Source organism: Phlebotomus papatasi, chromosome 3, assembly GCF_024763615.1.
Source record: "Phlebotomus papatasi isolate M1 chromosome 3, Ppap_2.1, whole genome shotgun sequence".
NCBI lineage: Eukaryota > Metazoa > Arthropoda > Insecta > Diptera > Psychodidae > Phlebotomus > Phlebotomus papatasi.
In genome coordinates this window covers 51,207,273-51,225,863 of record NC_077224.1, presented here as the reverse complement: position 1 = coordinate 51,225,863, position 18,591 = coordinate 51,207,273, and the positions used below count along the sequence as shown (strand labels likewise).

General features: G+C 32.1%; 2 protein-coding genes across 2 annotated transcripts in view; both read right to left on the bottom strand.

Moving 5' to 3' along the window:
• Positions 1 to 18,591, bottom strand: part of LOC129807214 (facilitated trehalose transporter Tret1-like) — a 91,888-nt gene that overhangs the window by 62,969 nt on the left and 10,328 nt on the right. The window lies entirely within an intron of this gene.
• Positions 11,006 to 16,985, bottom strand: LOC129807215 (facilitated trehalose transporter Tret1-like). The gene is made up of 3 exons (XM_055856320.1): positions 16,398 to 16,985; positions 12,028 to 12,347; positions 11,006 to 11,966 (listed from the first exon to the last, which is right to left on the bottom strand). Exons 1-3 carry the CDS (start codon positions 16,820 to 16,822, stop codon positions 11,326 to 11,328), a joined length of 1,386 nt encoding a protein of 461 aa, XP_055712295.1. The 5' UTR covers positions 16,823 to 16,985; the 3' UTR covers positions 11,006 to 11,325.

Genomic DNA, 18,591 nt, shown 5'->3' with positions numbered 1-18,591 from the left:
AATTAATCAAATTGGTTAGAAATAATATGAAATGTGGTAAATTCAGTGGAATAATTTTATATGAAAAGTTTTTTTTTTGTTAATTTTCAGGAGGTTTAGCATGCAGATTATCCCCTCAATTTATAGGTAAATATTTAAATGTTAAATCATCCATAAAACGGCTTTTAAAAGCTGATTCGTATTTTCCGATAACGATCTTGTTTTTAGAGCGTTAAATTTCTTTCAGCCTTCAAGTTAAAATCTAACAAATACTACAATAATAAAGCTGTAATGTAAATCTTTAAGTCTTTGAGTATTCTTTCATAAAAAAGCTGATCTGTAAAACATTTTATATCTTTAAATACAGAAAATCTTGGGGCAAAAATTAGAATAGTTGAACCATCATTTGGGCTTTAACAGTGAGAGTGAGAGATATGCATTAATTTAATATTTTACAAGTCATGCCCACAATTACCATACATTATTACAATAATAAAACCTTCATAAAAATATTATAATCATTTTGTTTTAAATCGCTGTGTTTTTTAATTCAAATATTATACCCATCTAGAATGTATTTTAATTTAATTTTTCACAAAAAACATAATGTTCTATTATTTTTTTTTGTATTGGATCTTCTAAAAAAATGTAGGCATTTCACAACAGCATTTTGGATTGATGCCAGAGAAATATCACCCCCTAAACACTTTTTATGGATGGTTGCGTGGTATAATTTCTAATCAATATTCCTCACTGGACTCTTCCATTTTGCTTGCGCCTTGGATGCATTAATACCGTGGAAGAGAATAATAATATTCTTCATTTGAAATATGTTTGCTTTTCCAGTGAAATTGTACGGAATATCACTTGAGGCGTCTTTTTGTATATGTGTTAATAAGTATAAGAACAGCAACTTTAAAACAACTTGAAAAACACCTTAACGTTTATTTATTTGCTGCAAATTAATTCATATTAAATTGATTAAATTTCTCACAACATGGTGTTTGTTGCATAAGATGGCAATAAAATAATCTAGTTTATTTTCTGTCTACAAGAGACTTTTATATATATGTATTTAATACCTTCCTTACTACTTAGCAAAATCCATTCATCACGAAAGAGAAGCTTGCAGACGATCCTACAAGTTTTTATGCAATTAAAAAGACTTTTTTATTGGCACAAGTCTAATGAGAATTTCTCCTTCCGTGCCTTTTTGTAAGGTAAAGCTCCATTAAATGCAGTACATTTATTCTCTTTGATTTATTGATCTAATAAAAGAACTACTCTCTAGTTATTCTTCTTCGAATCACCCAAAAGTCTTAACAATTAATTCTCTGCGTGCCATAAAACATCCTGAGAAATTTTTGCTTGATTTGTAATTGAACATGAAAAAGAAACTTGAGGAATGTGAGAAAATGTGCAATGCCTTAACAAGTTGAGTTTTTTTTTCTTGATGACTTTGACTTTAGCTGCGTCTGATATTGAGAAATTAGTAAGAAATGACCAAGAAATTCTCTGTAATTGATCCAATTTTCCCATTAAGTCATTGAACGTTTTTTTGCAATAAACTGAAATATCAGCAGAAATAGAATAAAACCGACATTCTTGTCAAGTGTTGAGGATTTCCAGCACCAATATTTGCTTTTCCCAACTCTCCTTTTCATAACATGAAGATATTATGCAGAATATCTTAGTTTTCTGGAAATTAATGTCTCTCAGAGAAAGACAAACATACATGCAAGAACTGCAAATGCAGCAATTCAAAATTGGTCCCGTTTGATGCATATTTTGCTGAAAGAAACTTGTTCTGACTTTTCCAATAAATACTGTACATGGAAAATCTACATACAGCATTATTGAGGATGAAAAAGTTTGAAGAAACTTTTCATTTGCAGAGAAATTATTGGTTTTCCCACAAAGTTTTTCCAGCTGTGTTTTTTTTAATGTTAAAACATTTCTTTTATTGCATGGGAAATTATATGGTTTCTAAATTACAGTTGGTTGATGACGTTTAACGTCCATATTTCACTATCTAACTTTAAAATATTATTGCGTAGCATATTCAAAAATATTAAAAATGACGACTTGGTCTGTGAAAGATTTAATTAAAATACTTTGAAAATAAAATCAATATTTTGTGCAAAACACGAAAAGATAAAACTAAATATTCATCAATAGTAAAGAAAATTACACATTCATTGATTGGCTCAAGCTTAAAAGCACAGAAAGCTTTCAAAGCATAAGCAATCATTGAAAATGACCATATGAAAATATTTTATTGTGCTAAATATTTTAGAAATCTCTGTAAATAATATTTAGTCAGTAGGGGAAGTGCTTAAAATTTGGGACAGGGTGCATATAAGTAGCAGTTCCCAAAAGAAGTGCTATATTCAATTTTTCTGTTAATCCTTTTGCAGAAGCATTGTTTGGAACCTTGACGAGCAGTTTATCATCCTTGCTTTTTCTAAAATTAATCTTAATACGTTTAAAAGGAATTAAAATGTGGACATGAATTTGATTGTAATTTTGGACACCTTGCTTGTAATTTTGGACAGTTTGCTTGTAAATTTGGACAGTCAATCCATCTCAATTGGATTCACGTTGTTCTCCATTTCAAGAACCTATCTTACCAAGATCTAGCTGTAAGTAACCAACCAAAGTAACCGTAGGATGTCCCAAGGAACACAGAAACTTTCAATTTCAAAAGTTGACAGAAAATCTGTCATATTTCTTGTAATAAATCGCTTACACTGAAGTTTAAACAAAGCAATTTTTATTCAAATCATATTCAAAATTCAACGAATTTAGTGTTTTTATTTTCTAAAGAGAATACATATTCAGATAGAATATATATTATTCAATAGGGGAAACTGGGGCACCAACAAATACGGGGTAGCACCAAATACTGCGATTTTTTAATCAGGTATTCGACTTCAGAGGACAAGACTTATAGAAATTTATAGACATTATATGGATGCTTCTCCACTGATGAAATATTCGAGATAGTTCAAATAGTTGAGAAATAAAAATTAGTGTTTGGTGGTGCCCCAGTTTCCCATAAATATTAGAAGTAAAATCCATAATTTTTATAGATTTATTTATAGTGTCCAACTTTATTCTGAAGCATCAAAGTGTCCAAAATTATAAGATGTCCCAAATTACAAGTAGGGTAAGTGTGCCAAATTTCGGCATAGTTACTTACAAGCATCAATGTTGTAAGTTTTATATGCAATATTTTTTATCAAAATTGATTTTTTTGTTACCTTTTTAAGGAGTATTGCTTGGATCCTATGGACAGTTTATCGTCCTTTTTCTAAAATCATTCTTAATACATTCTAAAATGAATGAAAATGTAGACATAAATCTGGTGGCTTATTTCGGCCAGATTCATTCCTTCAAAGTCTTTTTCACATTATCTCGTTCGTCGAATCGACATTTTTTTGTTATTTTTTATATTGTATAATCTCTAGAGTCTAGAGTATGCAAAAAACTAAAAAAATCATGGAATTTTAAGGAACAAAAGAGGTGGCCGAAATTGCAATCTGTCCGAAATTTGGTACATTTACCCTAGTTACCTTATATAATTAAAAAGAAAATTCTAATTGACGTATAAAATAATTAAATGTTCTAGGTAGATGGAATGGCAAATTATTTTAAATAGGTTTGGGTTGCAAAAGCTTTCTTATAACTCTTAAGTTATTTTTTTTAATAAACTGCGAACTTGCTGTACAATACAATATTTAATTACAATTTGATATTTCAAAACGGACTTGTCTACATTATGTTAAAATAATTTCTATTCTTCCTACTTAATTTTATAGCTCAAAATATTTACTATTTATTCATTCGTTAGATCCAGGCAAAACTTTTGCTACTGATTTTTATTAAATTAAAAAACATAGCTCCATATATACTGAACCAATTTATTTTTTCATTAGGAAAAAGTTATAGAACTTGAAATAGTCGACGATTCTCTCTAGAATAAGAAGCTTGAAAACTCAAAACCGCAGGGGAGTTGTAATCTCAAATGTAAGAATTTATGGAAGAATCGATTTTCTTATAACAACTTTTAAAGGAAAATTCAAAGACCAAAACAGATTTTTACACATTTCCCTTCTACGTATTTGTTGATAATGTTGGCTGAGATTCTTTACGATGTCTAGTTCTAAAACTTTGTCAATACACATTTTGAGGATCGTAGATTACGACAGATATCCGCTAAAAATAGATTTTTGAGCTCGTTTGGTCTATCTATTCGATCGATCTGATATTGACAAGCAATTTGCGACAAAGGTTAAATGTCGATGGCTCCTATTCCAGTTGTAATAGTAATTCCAGAAAGTAATTCTATTCCATTACTTTATATTTAGAACATCCCTAGGTTTTGTATCTGTCTTAATAAAACGTATGACCTATAGTACGGAACCGTCTCAAAATTTAAGACTAAGAGTTTCCAGTCAGAGCAGTGAGTTTTTTTTTTTTTTTGTTAAGAAGGCCACTCTTAAGTCCCTATACATCACACGCTCCTACTTAATTGTCATTTATCCCAAAGACTTCATACCCGTTTACCCACAGCCCCCACAGCACAGGACCCGGCAATCCCGTACTCTGAAATTGGGTAGAGAGGTCTTTAGTTAAAGGGTTACCACCAAGAAGAACCCAAACTTTGTAGAAGGTATGTCTTTAATTAAAGTTGCAATGGTTTATAATTTGAAAGTGAAGAGATAGTTACCCCTATCTAAGAGGGGACGGAAAACAGTGTATTATGGGGAGAGGAGTCAGTCTTGTTTTCGATCGTGAGAACGGGAGCATGAAGGACCGTGTCATATACTATATTTTCAGATTTACGTCCCAAATTTGATTTTGGATTTTGGAAGCTTTTGTGTAAAATACCTCGAAAACTAGATGATCCATTTTAAATAAATTTAAATGTATTGTAGTTGATGTCCCGTTTCCTGGATCATTCCGTAGATCGTCAGGTGGACGGACAGTCTGATAAACCGTTCGTCAGATTATCTGGCATATCGTCCGATGAACCATTCCGAATTATTATCGAAAATTAAAGTTCATAATATTTTTACAAGTTCCTGTTAAGATCCCAAAATCCAAAATTCCGAATTGGTAAAAGCGTCATAGCTTTTCCATGATTGCACCCGCGCCTGTTGAAGGCAAAGGCAAATTTTCTCGTTTTGGAAAATTATTCTATACATTATCCTCCGTGTAATTTCGAGACTTTGAGAATTTTGATCATTCGGGTTTATGGTTATCGAAATTTTGATTTTTGAGACTGTGGGGACCTTTTGGGATTTTGGCATTCTTGATTTTGACTGAATTTTTATTTTAATATACTTTTTAAGATACTTTTTATTTTAATACAAAATGCAACGTTTTGCGTGTTTCATTGGTCTTTTCATGATTAATATCGGTCTTTTCTGTGAAGTAAGTTGTATTAAATTTTTGTGGTGGAAATTTTCCTTTTTTGCCCCTCTTCCTTCCCTTTCCCCTTTTGTAGGTCTAAAGCCATTCGGCTTATTATGACCAAGAACCATTTCTAAAAAAGCTAAAATGCTAAATAAATAAATAACAAATAACAAACAACACAAATAAATTACAATTTGTCTCCTTATAAAATGGACTCTCACACATTTAAGGCTGTCCCTGTAAATTTTCCTTTATTCGAATCTTTAAATGTGCTTTAGTAGCGACTCTTGACTTTTCTGCTACTTGAAATTTAATATAACGTTAGTTTTCTCACGATAAATTTAATTAGTATACTCGATTATGTGGAATAAAATGTCGAAAGCATACTCTACAAGAATTGTGTAGCAATTTTCATTGGATTTCTCTGAGTATTCTCTATTCACATACAACCAGAAGCCTAAAGTAAAGTGTTATGTAAATAGGTGCAAAGGTGATTACATACAATTGTTAAAACAATCAATTATACAAGTTTAATAGTAGATATTTGATTGGATTTTATTACACTGAGCGGTATAATAAACTTGTGCCTACTGGAAAATTGGTACGCCTCCAGTTTCTCATTTTATTTATTGATATTCAATTAACTTTAATAAAATAGTCAATCGATACGGCTCATGTTGAAGGTATAATTTTTCTTGTCTCTATGATCAATGCCTTTTGCTACCGCCTCAACCCATGGATCGATCTATTATTTATCGATATTTCCATATTTAAGCAATTCTTCATCTTTGGTACACCCATCGGTGTGACAGTAAATGTGTCGCTTTTGCATTCTCCCATGTCAAATAAATTGATATCAATTGGCACGTATATATATATATATATATAAAAGGGAGAAAATGCGACACAGATCTCACTTGATAATAATGTTATTAGATTACGTCAGCAGATTGGAGGTTTAGCTCGCAATTTGTGGGAGCAGAAGGATTTTCTCTTCGTATTTTTGGGGAGAGATTGAGCCGTTATTGCTTTTTTATATTTATATCTGCACCATAGCCAAATTTGGTGATATATATTATTATGATTGAGGCCACACATGGTGCCACTCTTCGCAATATCAAATGATGAGAAAAAAAGGGAACAAACAGTTGACCAATCCTTCGTCCTTTTCAAAACCCATTCACAGCAGACACATGGGAAATTCTTCCTTGCTCTTGAAAACTATATTCCTCCATCCGAAATTTCCAACATTGGCCCTTGGTATATTCGTATGAGACAACCCACCCCCGCATTAAACCAGCAAATGGCAACAATTTTCATCCCACCGCTTATTCTAATTTTTATATTAGGGCTGTAAGTAGGCAATTTCAGTTGGGGCTCGCACTTAATGTACCGCAACACATCTCCTCAAGATTATTTTTCCCTGGGAATTTGTCTCAAATTCCCCTAGGAAATGATTAATGAATCATCCTCAGCAGCCACACAATGACCCAAGATGAGGGTGGGGAAAAACAAGTAATCAGTGATAAGTTCTGTAAAGCTTATGGAAGCTGAGATTTTTTTTTATGAAAATTAAATATTTTCTAATTTTTTTAGGGTACATTGGGTCTTTAGAATATAGGAAAGGTATAATGGATATAATTATTATATTAACTCCAAGTTTATTTAAAAAAAAAAGAAGTTTCAGCAAAAAAAAAATCAATTAGGGTAAGTGTGCCGAATTCCGGCCAGCTTGCAATTCCGGCCACCTTTTTTGTTCCTCGAATTTCTATGAATTTTTAGTTTTTACATACTGTAGAGATTATACAATGCAAAAGAATAACAAAAAATGTGGCTTCGACAAACGAGATGACGTGAAAAAGTCATTGGAAGAATTCCCGAAGGGCAAGGAACTATGAGAATGAAGGTGGCCGAAATAGAGCGCCAAAGCTATGTCTACATTTATATTCATTTTAAAATGTATTAAGAATAATTTTGAAGTAAATAAAGACGATAAACTGTCTACAAGGTTCCAAGTAACACTCCTTAAAAAGAAGGAATAAAACATTCAATTTATATTAAAAATATTGGATTTCAAACTTGAGACTTTGGCGCTTGCATGCAACTATGCCGAAATTTGGCACACTTACCCTACCAGAAAAGCAAAAAGAAAAATTTAGAATTATAAAAAAGATAAACGAAAAATTGAATAAATGAATAAATAAATATTTAATGCAGATTTGCATAAATAGTTGAAAAGAAAAGATTTTTTTTTGTCTTTTTACTCTTTTTTTATTTAATAGTTATAACAGGTCAAAAGTTTTTTCGAAAACTTCAAGTATCCTATATAGAACATTCAAGTAAATACAATTAAGTATCCTATATAGAACATTCTCTCTCAGGAGACAGAAACTTTGAAGATATCTTGGCTATTTTGTATCTTTAACTTGAAACTTCTTCTATCAAAAGAGTAATTACTTTAATCAAAATCAATTTTATAAGGTAAGTGAAACATGTAAAGGATACTGGGGCAAAAAGTCACAAATCGAAAATTTTAAAATTCAATATCCTCCAAGATGAAAAGGTAGTGGTCTTAAATTTCTTCCATAGCCTCCAATGTCGTAAATACAAACAAGGAATTCAGAAAATAAAAAAAATATTAAAACTTTTAGCCCTGCTTTTGAAATATTTTCCTTACAGAATATATCAATTTTGACTTATTTATTTTCCAAAATTGATGTAACTGATAAATTCTTCCTAAATAATTTGGATTTTTTGAAATCCGTTTATAAAAAATGACTACTCGGGGAAAAATAAAAGGTATGGGGCAAAAACTAACAAAAACCGAAGTAATTTCTGATGTGTCACGGCGAAAAGAAACGTCATTGTCATGTTCTGTGGGGACACTTCCAGTAATCGCCAGAGGAAATTTATTTCACCTCAAGAAGAAAAACAAATTTTCTGTCTTGCCCAGAGCTTTCGGTCCGGATGTGGACCTTCTTCAGTGGTCGACTAGACTATGTTTTTTGATTTCCTGAAGTTAGTTATTTTTGGAAAATTGGAGGATCATCACCAGCAGTAATCACTTGGGAAGGTTTTTTACTAATAGATAATTAGTTTTCTTGTTACTTTTCTAAATTTTCTTTTTGCAATTGTGGCTTGTGATTTTTTTGATTGGACGCTTTTTCATTGTCATGTCTCGCCGCTTGTTATTGCAGACAGTGATGGTGATAAAGATCCGAAAAAATAAAATAATACGCACAACCCAATTCAAGAGAATAAAAAATCTGTCAATTATTTATTTAGTTTAAAAAAAATAAAGTGCCATTATTTTTTTTTTGTTTTTATTCTGCTTTTAAATGACATTTACTCGGCAACTCTTCGGCACATTTCGTCAAATTCATCTCGACTAATTCGCCATTTTCGCCTCTTCAGAATGGTTGAATAGAATTTTCTTGACAAAAATAGCATTTGGAAAGTAACTTGAAAAACGTTTTTCTTGTCCAGAGAGAGGAAATGATATTATGTAAAGGTGCAAAGGAATAAATTTTAATTTATTGGAGTCTGTAGTAAAGCGAATCATTATGTGATAATTTTGCCCCATGCCTGATACTATTTACCCCAGTATTTTTGAGAATGATCACAAAATTACCTTAAATAATGTGTATTCCTCACAAAAAAGAGGACAATGACTTTCACAAAGTTGTAGACAGGTAAATTTCCTATAAAACTGCGCTAATTATAAATTTCTGGGGCGTTCAGGTAGCTTGTAACAAAACACAATAGCCGTTTTGTGACTTTTTGCCCCAGTATCTCCTACTCTAAGTATAAAATTCTGATAAACTTTGAATTTCAAAAAATTAAAATAAATATTTAAGATAAATTAAAAATAAAACATCTGCAAGTCACCCACATTCTCACAGAAAATATTTATTTTTTGTTTTTAATAAATCTTCTGTTAAATATTCTATTTCAAAGATAGGTTTTCTAAAAGGATCTCACAATACCTGGTCCTTTTAAATAAATTTTTAAAACTTCTAAAAAAGTTTAGAACCAAGTATGGTCAGCGAGTGTACCGTGAGTGGCAGATCGGCAGATCGCGCTATCAGTCAACGAGATCGCGCTTATTTCACGATCAGTCAACGAGATCGCGCTGATTGCACGATCAGTCTCCAAGGTCTCGCTAATCGCACTCAAAGCGTACCGTGAGTGGCAAACTTATTCACCCCCTGTTGAGAACATCATTAGTTTAAATGAAATAAATAATTTATTGAGTTCTAAAAAAAGAGAGAAACCTACCGACCGGTTTTGGTCATTTTTCGGTCAAATGATAAACCGCGGTAGGGTAAGATAGTCAACTAATTTGTCTTGGAAAAGAGCAAAAAATTAAAATTTAACACTGAAAAACATATTAGGGTAAGTGTGCCAAATTTCCGCATAGTGGCATGCAAGCGCCAAAGTCTCAAGTTTGAAATGTAATATCTTCAATAGAAATTGATTTTTTTTATTCCTTCTACTTAAGGAGTGTTGCTTAGAACCTTGTAGACAGTTTATCGTTTTTATTTAATCTAAAATCATTCTTAATAAATTTTAAAATGAATAAAAATGTAGAAATAGCTTTGGTGCCCTATTTCGGCCACCTTCATTCTCATAGTTCCTTGCCCTTCAGGAATTCTTCCAATGCCTTTTTCACGTCATCTCGTTTGTCGAAGCTACATTTTTTGTTATTCTTTTGCATTGTATAATCTCTAGAGTATGTAAAAATTAAAAATTCATGGAAATTCGAGGAACAAAAAAGGTGGCCGAAATTGCAAGCTGGCCGAAATTGCAAGCTGGCCGGAATTTGTCACACTTACCCTACATGCATATCTTAAGAAATTCATAAAGTTCGATAGTGACTAGTGACATTGTACAGTTTAAATTTGTGTTAATTTTAAAATGGTCAATTTGACCGTGTCTTGGTAGGTAGGTTTGGTGTTAACCTATTTTAGTCATTTGAACCTATAAAATCCCTTAAGAGTTGTATATAAATAAGAAGAAATTATTATTATTATTTCTACTTAATATGGGATTATTTTTGAAGTTTATGGAATGATTGAATTACTGACTTATATTAAAATACGAAAGATGTAATTTCGCTTTTCGTTTCACATTATTTATAATAAAGTTGATAATTTATCCCGTAAGTTGTTTAACTTATTTATTGTATTAAATTAAAAAACATCATGATTCGAGCATTTCTTTAAGTTTTTTCTCATTATTTTTAAGTCTTTTCGCCAAAGCTGTCGACGCGACAGTGCGCCTTCTTCAGTGGTCAAAACCGTGATTCTTTGTATCTAAAATTTGTTTTGCTACACTCACCTACTCCTACTAAAGGATAACAGGAAAATTTTAGGATTTTCTTCGGGAGAACCACGGTTTTGACCACTGATGAAGGCGCACTATCGCGTCGAAAGCTTTGGCGAAAACACATTGTTGTTTGGTCTCTGAAAGGATTAGCATCCCTGACGCACCCGGAAGGAAGTCATCTCCCTATTGCATTATACTTATTCTTCGTCAGTTATTCTATAGGCATACCCCGAATAGTTCAAAATAGCGCTGCAAAGATCAACTTTTAAGGCATATCTGGAAGATTTTAAATCACTCTCTTTATTCATTTGATCTGCAACTCTATTGAAGCCGGATAAACAATCAGCGTCATCTGATTCACAAAGATATTTCAAATGAATGTGTCCTTGAAGCATGAAAGGTGTATATTTCGAGGTATTACAAGATCAAGGGATTATAAATATTATTCTCCCCATGGAGGTTGAACAATAAAATTATTGACTTAGCTTATTGTAGGTGTGTTGGAGTGACTGATAAGCTTTGATAAACTGTCTAGAAGTGAAAGATTTGATCCCAGCTTTAAATTCAAGAGAACTATCATATCACAACCACAAGTCATCACTTTATTTCTCCCTCTAGAGCCAGTACAATTTCTGCTGCACTTTTCCCCTTTGTTTCCGGAAGTAGAAAATATGCAAATATAGCCTCAAAGAAACACCATCCGGCAAACAGCCACATGCAACTGTACACTCCTAGAGATTCAGCAATTGGCGCATAATACTGCACGATGAAGAAAGTCTGAGGCCAGGCTGTTGCCATGAAAACTGTGGCTACACTACTCCTGACCTTAACAGGAAGAAGCTCAGCCAGGATGTACACAGGAACATTGAGGACTCCTGCTGCCACGAAAAATGTTCCCGAAAGAAATACCACCGGTAGCCAGGATATACTAGAAAGGTCATACTGCAAATGATTAAGGTAGAAGTAGATCCCCATGACAGAGAGACACAGGCCTGTTAAGAGAAGGGAAGATATCAGAAGGAATCTTCTCCCGGATTTGTCAGTTATATAGGCTGAAAAAGCCGTTCCAGCCAGTTGAATAACTGCCACAATTATTGATGAGATATGAGGATCAAATCCAGTTCCAGCTGCCTCAAAAATTGATACTGTGTAGTTCAGAAGGGGAAAGACCCCGGAGAGATTGCGCCCACTTAATATGATATAGGATATAAGCATAGCTTTCCTCGTACTAGCAGGTTCTGTTTAAAAAAAAATATATCCTTAAACTCAGAAGAAAAACAAATTTAGGCGTAAACTCACTAAAGTCCTCTAAGGTTAAATTTGTTTTCGTATTAGAAGTGGTTACATGTGCTTTGAGTGATTCAAATTCCAGCTTCGTTTGGTCAGTCTTTGAGAAGCCACGGAAGAATTTAAATGATTTTTCAGCTGCTGAATTCTGGCATTTTAGCAGCAGATATTGTGGAGATTCCGGGAAGAAAGTATATAGTGTGAACAAGGACATGATGGCCAGAGCAACATAAGGCACGGAGTAGAATGGCATGTAAGCACATATGATGTACGCAATGATGATACCAATATTGTAAAAGATACCCAAGATTGAGCCTAGCATTCCGCGGATGCTAAAAATGGATAGATTATTGCAAAATAAAATTGAAATAAAGAAATGATGTAGGGTAAGTGTGCCAAATTCCGGCCAGCTTTTAATTTCGGCCACCTTTTTTGTTCCTTGAATTTCCATGAACTTTTAGATTTTACGTACTCTAGAGATCTAGAGATTATACAATGCAAAAGAATAACAAAAAATGTAGCTTCGACAAACGAGATGACGTGAAAAAGATATTGGAAGAATTCCCGAAGGGCAGGAACTATGAGAATGAAGGTGGCCGAAATAGGGCACCAAAGCTATGTCTATATTTTTATTCATTTTAAAATGTATTAAGAATGATTTTAGAGTAAATAAAGACGATAAACGGTGTATAAGGTTCCAAGCAACACTCTTTCAGAAGAAGGAATAAAAAAAAATCAACTTGTATTTAAAATATTACATTTCAAACTTGAGACCTTGACGCTTGCATGCCACTATGCCGAAATTTGGCACACTTACCCTATGAGATTTATGAATGTAATGAGTTGACTTCTTCTATAAAATAAATAATTTATACGAATTTACAATATTTCGATTTTAAAACGAAAATATAAAAGGTTTCGAAAAATGTAAAATGCATTAAAAACAGCAATAATAAAGCTGATTTGCTAATTTTCATGAAAATTTTAAATCTTATTCAAAGAATGACTGTAAGACTCTTCTACTACCAATAATATTTTTCTTATTTTTTTTAATTCTGTAAAATTTGACTTAGAATAAATTTAAATTAAAGCGAACATTTTATACTGTTTTCTCTATAATCCCTCACTGAAAGAAATCCGAAAAAGTTAAAATAACATTCCGGAAATGTTAATTTTACCCTGCAGTATTGATCCGAAATCGATGTAAATATTACCCTTTTTAGGTGTATTAGAGGTAAAAGGTACCCTTTTTTCATGTTGATTTTACCCTCAAAAGGTGTAAAATTAACATTAAAAAATGTTGATATATTTTTACACCTAAAAAGTGTTAAATTTATAAGGAAAAAAAGTTAATCGCACCCTCTTTTTTTTCTCAGTGCTTAATATCGTAAGAATTTTTTTTAATAAATTTCTAAAAAGTTTATAGACTTTATACCAAATCGGACAATGATTTTTTCTTATTGTCGTAAAAATATAATAAATGATTTCCAATTAAATTATTAAGCTTTCCAGAAACGAAATTTTAGACTTAAATAATTATTTTCATAAATTAAGATTATTGGGATTTTATTTCCGAGAAGATTAGTTTAAATTTAAATTTAAAAATGGAAATGAGACTGCAAAATTTAAATCAAATACATTTCCAAATTTTAAAACTTTCCTTATTTTTATTAATTTGAATTTATTCACACATCAATAGAGTGATGATATTTTTGAAAATTCAAAAATATTTTTTTGACCAGCGCACAATAACTTTTGTTTTGTAAACATACTTTTGACAGTTCAATGAGAGTGAATGAAATCTCGATCTAGTCATCTCGCTCACTCACATAGGAAATTTTAAGAACATGTTAACAAACAAAAGTTATTGTGCGTTGGGCATTGTAATCATGGTGCACTTACGAAAAATTTGGTTTATAAAGTTAAACATGTGTTTTAAAGGTTTTAAAAGACTATAAAATCTTAGGTTATTTCTTTATTTGACATATTTATAAAAATATTTTAGGAACTTTTTGCGAAAAAAAAACAAGAATTTGAAGGAAATCCAAAAATCGAAACAAATAAAATTGAATTAGGGTAAAGTGGTACAAGTTGAACAGTGGTACAAGTTGGACAATGGTACAATTTGGACAGGGCTTTTTGTCTTGATAAATTTAGTACTTCATTTTATTTGTATATTTTTAATGCTTTAGTTTTATAATTTGGTTCCTTGTGCTTCAAAACAAATTTTGTACTGTATTTATCAAGAAAAAAGCCATGTCCAACTTGTACCGGCGAATTGTCCAACTTGTAACACTAATTCCAAATTATACATTTTACCCTACGACTTTTAGGACTTTACGACTTTAGGAAAAAGAGGAATTAATACTTAGAAATTGGAGTGGCAAAATGTTCTAGCTTTTTGAAATGTTCGAAATCGGTCATTTTATTGTATATTTAATTTTTTAAATGACGAAAAATAAATTATTGGTTTATAAATGATGGATAACTGGTTGAAGCTAAGTTAAAGTGATTAGGTGTTACAAGACCTTTCAAATTATTCCACATTTAGCTCAATCGGTTGAGTCGGGTGAGTAGTTGACTACTCATAACCTCGATATCTCTGCTCTGGAGCTAAATAATATTTAACTTTGAAGTACCGTAATCAAGAGTGGACTAAAATTCAAGTAAAATTATAAAGTCTCCAGCACACCTTTTAGATCAGGAATATTTCGTGAAATCAAAATTCACATCACTCCTTCTCACGCGTTTTGCATATATCTGTTTAATTCTTTCGTTCTCCAAATTAGATTGAATTAAATTGAATTTGTTTTTATGTTTAAAATAAGAAAAAAATGCGCAAAAGTGAGATAGACATATGTAAAGTGAGAAAGAAAAGGAATTCGAATTTCGATTTCATGAAATTTTCCTAACCTAAAAGGTGTGCCGGAACCATAACAATCCAAAATTATATTTATTTTTGAAGGGGAAAGGTATGGACGGGGAAAAGTATGGACGGGAACAAAATAAAAATAACATTAAAGATGCGAAGGTCGACTTATACAGCGGTTCACCGTAAATCTAAAACCATTATTCTCTAACCATTTGGCCTTCAGCTCAAACAAAGAACGTAACACCATTTTAGGAAAAAAAAATATCCAGTTCGCAACTACAGTAGAGCCCTGCTATAGGCCATATTTGGTTCCAGATTTGACACTTTGATCGCACTATAGTCCATGTCATTTTTTAAAATTATCAACAACTTTTAGTAATGAAATTGCTCGACGGCTTCCACTTTCTTTGCGATTGTGGTACTTGTCCTCGCTCTCTTCATTATGGATCACAATTATCACAACTACTCAATAAAGTTTACCAAAAATATTAAAATAATTATGACAAAATTGCATATCGCGTACCAAAAAACATAACCTAACTTAAAATCAATGTTTTGAAATCAACGGTCGAAAAATTGTGGACTATAGAGCGATGGCCTATAGCGTGGCTCTACTGCAAAAGTAAGTCGCATCTAGAGGTTTTGGCATTCGTAATTTACTCAATAATTTCAACCATCTTCTAGAAAGGTGCATAAATATTTGTTTTTATTATTTAGATAATAATGTAAATCTAAATTAATTCGACGCAGTATCTAAGCGCGTATATAGCATTATCATGGAGGTCAATTAACATGAAATATTCAAAATAATGATAGTAGAGGGAAACGGGGCACTTTTGAATTTGGGCCAGCTTTGTGACATTGGGATTTTTTCCTCTTTTTAAATAAAATTGGGCCTTATCATGATATAATTTAGATCCGCAAATAAATTCAGCAGATTAATTACATTATGGTATGGCTCAGTTCCACTGAAACATAGGAGAAAAATCAAAATTTCAAAGGTGCCCCACTTTCAAAAGTGATCCCACTTCCCCCTCTTAGAAAATGGGAAAATGTGTGAAAACCTGTTTTGCAATTTTTTATTGACTTGGTAGCATTAGGAAGAATATTTCCTTTGAAGAAAAACTATTTCAAGTTCACTTAGAATAGTATAGGGGAAAGTGCTCTCCCTTCGAACGTTCATGCCTTCGAATAATGTGAATTTCTTTTGTTTTTCGTAAGAGATTTACACTAAATTATCATGGAATTATCAATAATTGATGATAAACCAACTAATATTTAATAGAAATGTCTAAGTTTCTTAGGAAAACTAAAAGAAAATTCACGTTATTCGAAAGCATGAGCGTTCGAAGGGAGAGTACTTTCCCCTAACAGAGCCGTCCTTATTTAAGAAAAACAATGATTTATCACGATTATTTTTGAAAGAGGAAAGAAGAATGTTAAATTTCTTTATACTGGTTCTGTTGAAATGACTTTATGAATGATCCAGAGTAAGTAAACCAGTAGAAACCTGTTTTCTGATATTTCTCTGATGTAGATGGGTGCTAGGACAAAGAGTGCTCCTCCAGAGACACCCGAAAGGAATCTCGAAATATAGAGAAACATTGTATTCTGTGCAGTTGCTATGAGGATGAAAGCGATCACTTGTGGGATCATTGCGACTACTAAAGGCCACTTTCGTCCGCAATAATCAGAAATCCATCCGAAGAAAACTGCTCCAACCATTCCTCCAATTGCCAAAATGGAGTTCACGAGAGAGACTTCCTCTGTTGTCAGAGGGCCGGACGGTAGTGGTGAGTCTGTCGAGGATAGGATGGGCATTGTTGCTGATGGCCATCCTCCAGCAATTCCATATGCAATCGTACCAATATTTGCAAAAATTGCACTTAGAAATTGTAACAACTTTCCACTCATTCGAATACTATTGAACACCATATTTGAAGTTTAAAAAAATATATATATTCAAAAATTTCCTTATATACGATGACAGCTATTCCGGAAAGTTTGTGATTCTTCACAGATGCGAATATCAAAGGTAAATGAGCAATAAGTTCCAAGATACAGCATACTTCATTTTCACGAAACACTTCTTAAACTTTCTATGACGACAAAATGTGTAATAAATAACATAAATTTATCTACAAATGTCTTAATGGAGTATAAGCAGAAAATCGTTTAATGAGTGCCGTGGATCACAATATAATCTCTATATAAAAATGATGCTTCATAGTATACTTATTCTTCTTTTTGTATTATTATCACCATGATGTGGAATGGCTTGTAAATAAAATTGCTTATCAGTTGCTCTTAAGTATTTAAGTAACTGTAGCTTTGAGATCAAGATCATGATCAGGAGAATTTTTATTTAACCCATTCAGTCAATGTGCCAGAAATACTTGAGATAGAATGTTCATATTTTGGGATTAGTTTCCTACAGATAAATAGATGAATTTTCAGAAAAAAAAATTTACCTATTATGGGGGCGCGGGGAGCTCCCGCCAAACACACGTCTTAACCGTCTTAACGGTTACTGATTTTAAATTCTGTGCATTAATTCATTACAAACTCTATTTGCTTTAGATAGGGTAATTATCCAAGAAAACTAATTGGCAACAAGAATTCAAATCAGGAAAGAGGAAAGAGGCCAATTTTAACAAATTCGACGGGATGTCGTATTTTCCGTGCGCCGATTTTGATGATTACTTCGACATAACGTCGGTTGCGCTTACTTCTATTTACATTTCTTTTGTGCAAAATAAAACCTTTATTGCCTCAGTAAATGCGATTTTCGTAATGGTACTCTGGAGTGACTCAAAAGCGATAGAGGGTTAAAGATCATAAATTAGGGTGGAGTAATCACTTATAGCCACTTGTAGGAAAAAGTGAAGTTTACTTCATTATAACTTTTGACTCCTTATTATAACATAACTCAAATTTGACACAAAGTTACTTAGATGTATTGGCTCTAGTTTCGCTAAGCAATTAGTCCTTTAATTTAACGCTGAACTACTTTTTGCCACTTTTCGCCAGTTTTGTAACCACTTCTGGCCACCCACTTGAAAATGTCCAAACTCGATTATTTTAGGCAATGTTATGAAAAGAATACATTCAGTATTTCTTTTTGCTCTTGATCACCTTATTATTACTCACTTTAAATAATTTTTCTTAACTTTTATTTGAGAAATCAAATAATTAGACTATTGCAGAAAGTAAACAAAGCAGATTTGACAACTGAGCATCTGTGAAGTGAAGTTAGCGTCGTCTATTAAAAAGCAATGGCGAGGGGTGAAAATCAATTTCAGAATATAACCACTTTCGCCATGGCTCATTTACATAAAAATAATATAAAATGAAATAAAAACCAAATAAATACAAATTTTATGTATTCTTCGAACTTAATTAAATGTTCAATAGACTTATCCAAAATCGTAAATTTTGTTCGATAAAAGTTTCATCACACTTGGCATATTTGGTAAGAAATATAGGCTTTCATGCACTTGATTAAAAATTGCTCTAAAAAATGCTTAAAAATTAGTGTTTTTCGACTCTATAAGCAACAGCAGTAGAGATACAAATAATTTACAGCTAATTTATTTCATAAATAATGGAAAAATTGCGATTTCAATTCGAATTACTAGGGGAAAGTGGGATACCTTTGAATTGGAGCAGCTTTGAAATCGGGCTTTTTCGTTTATTTTTAAATA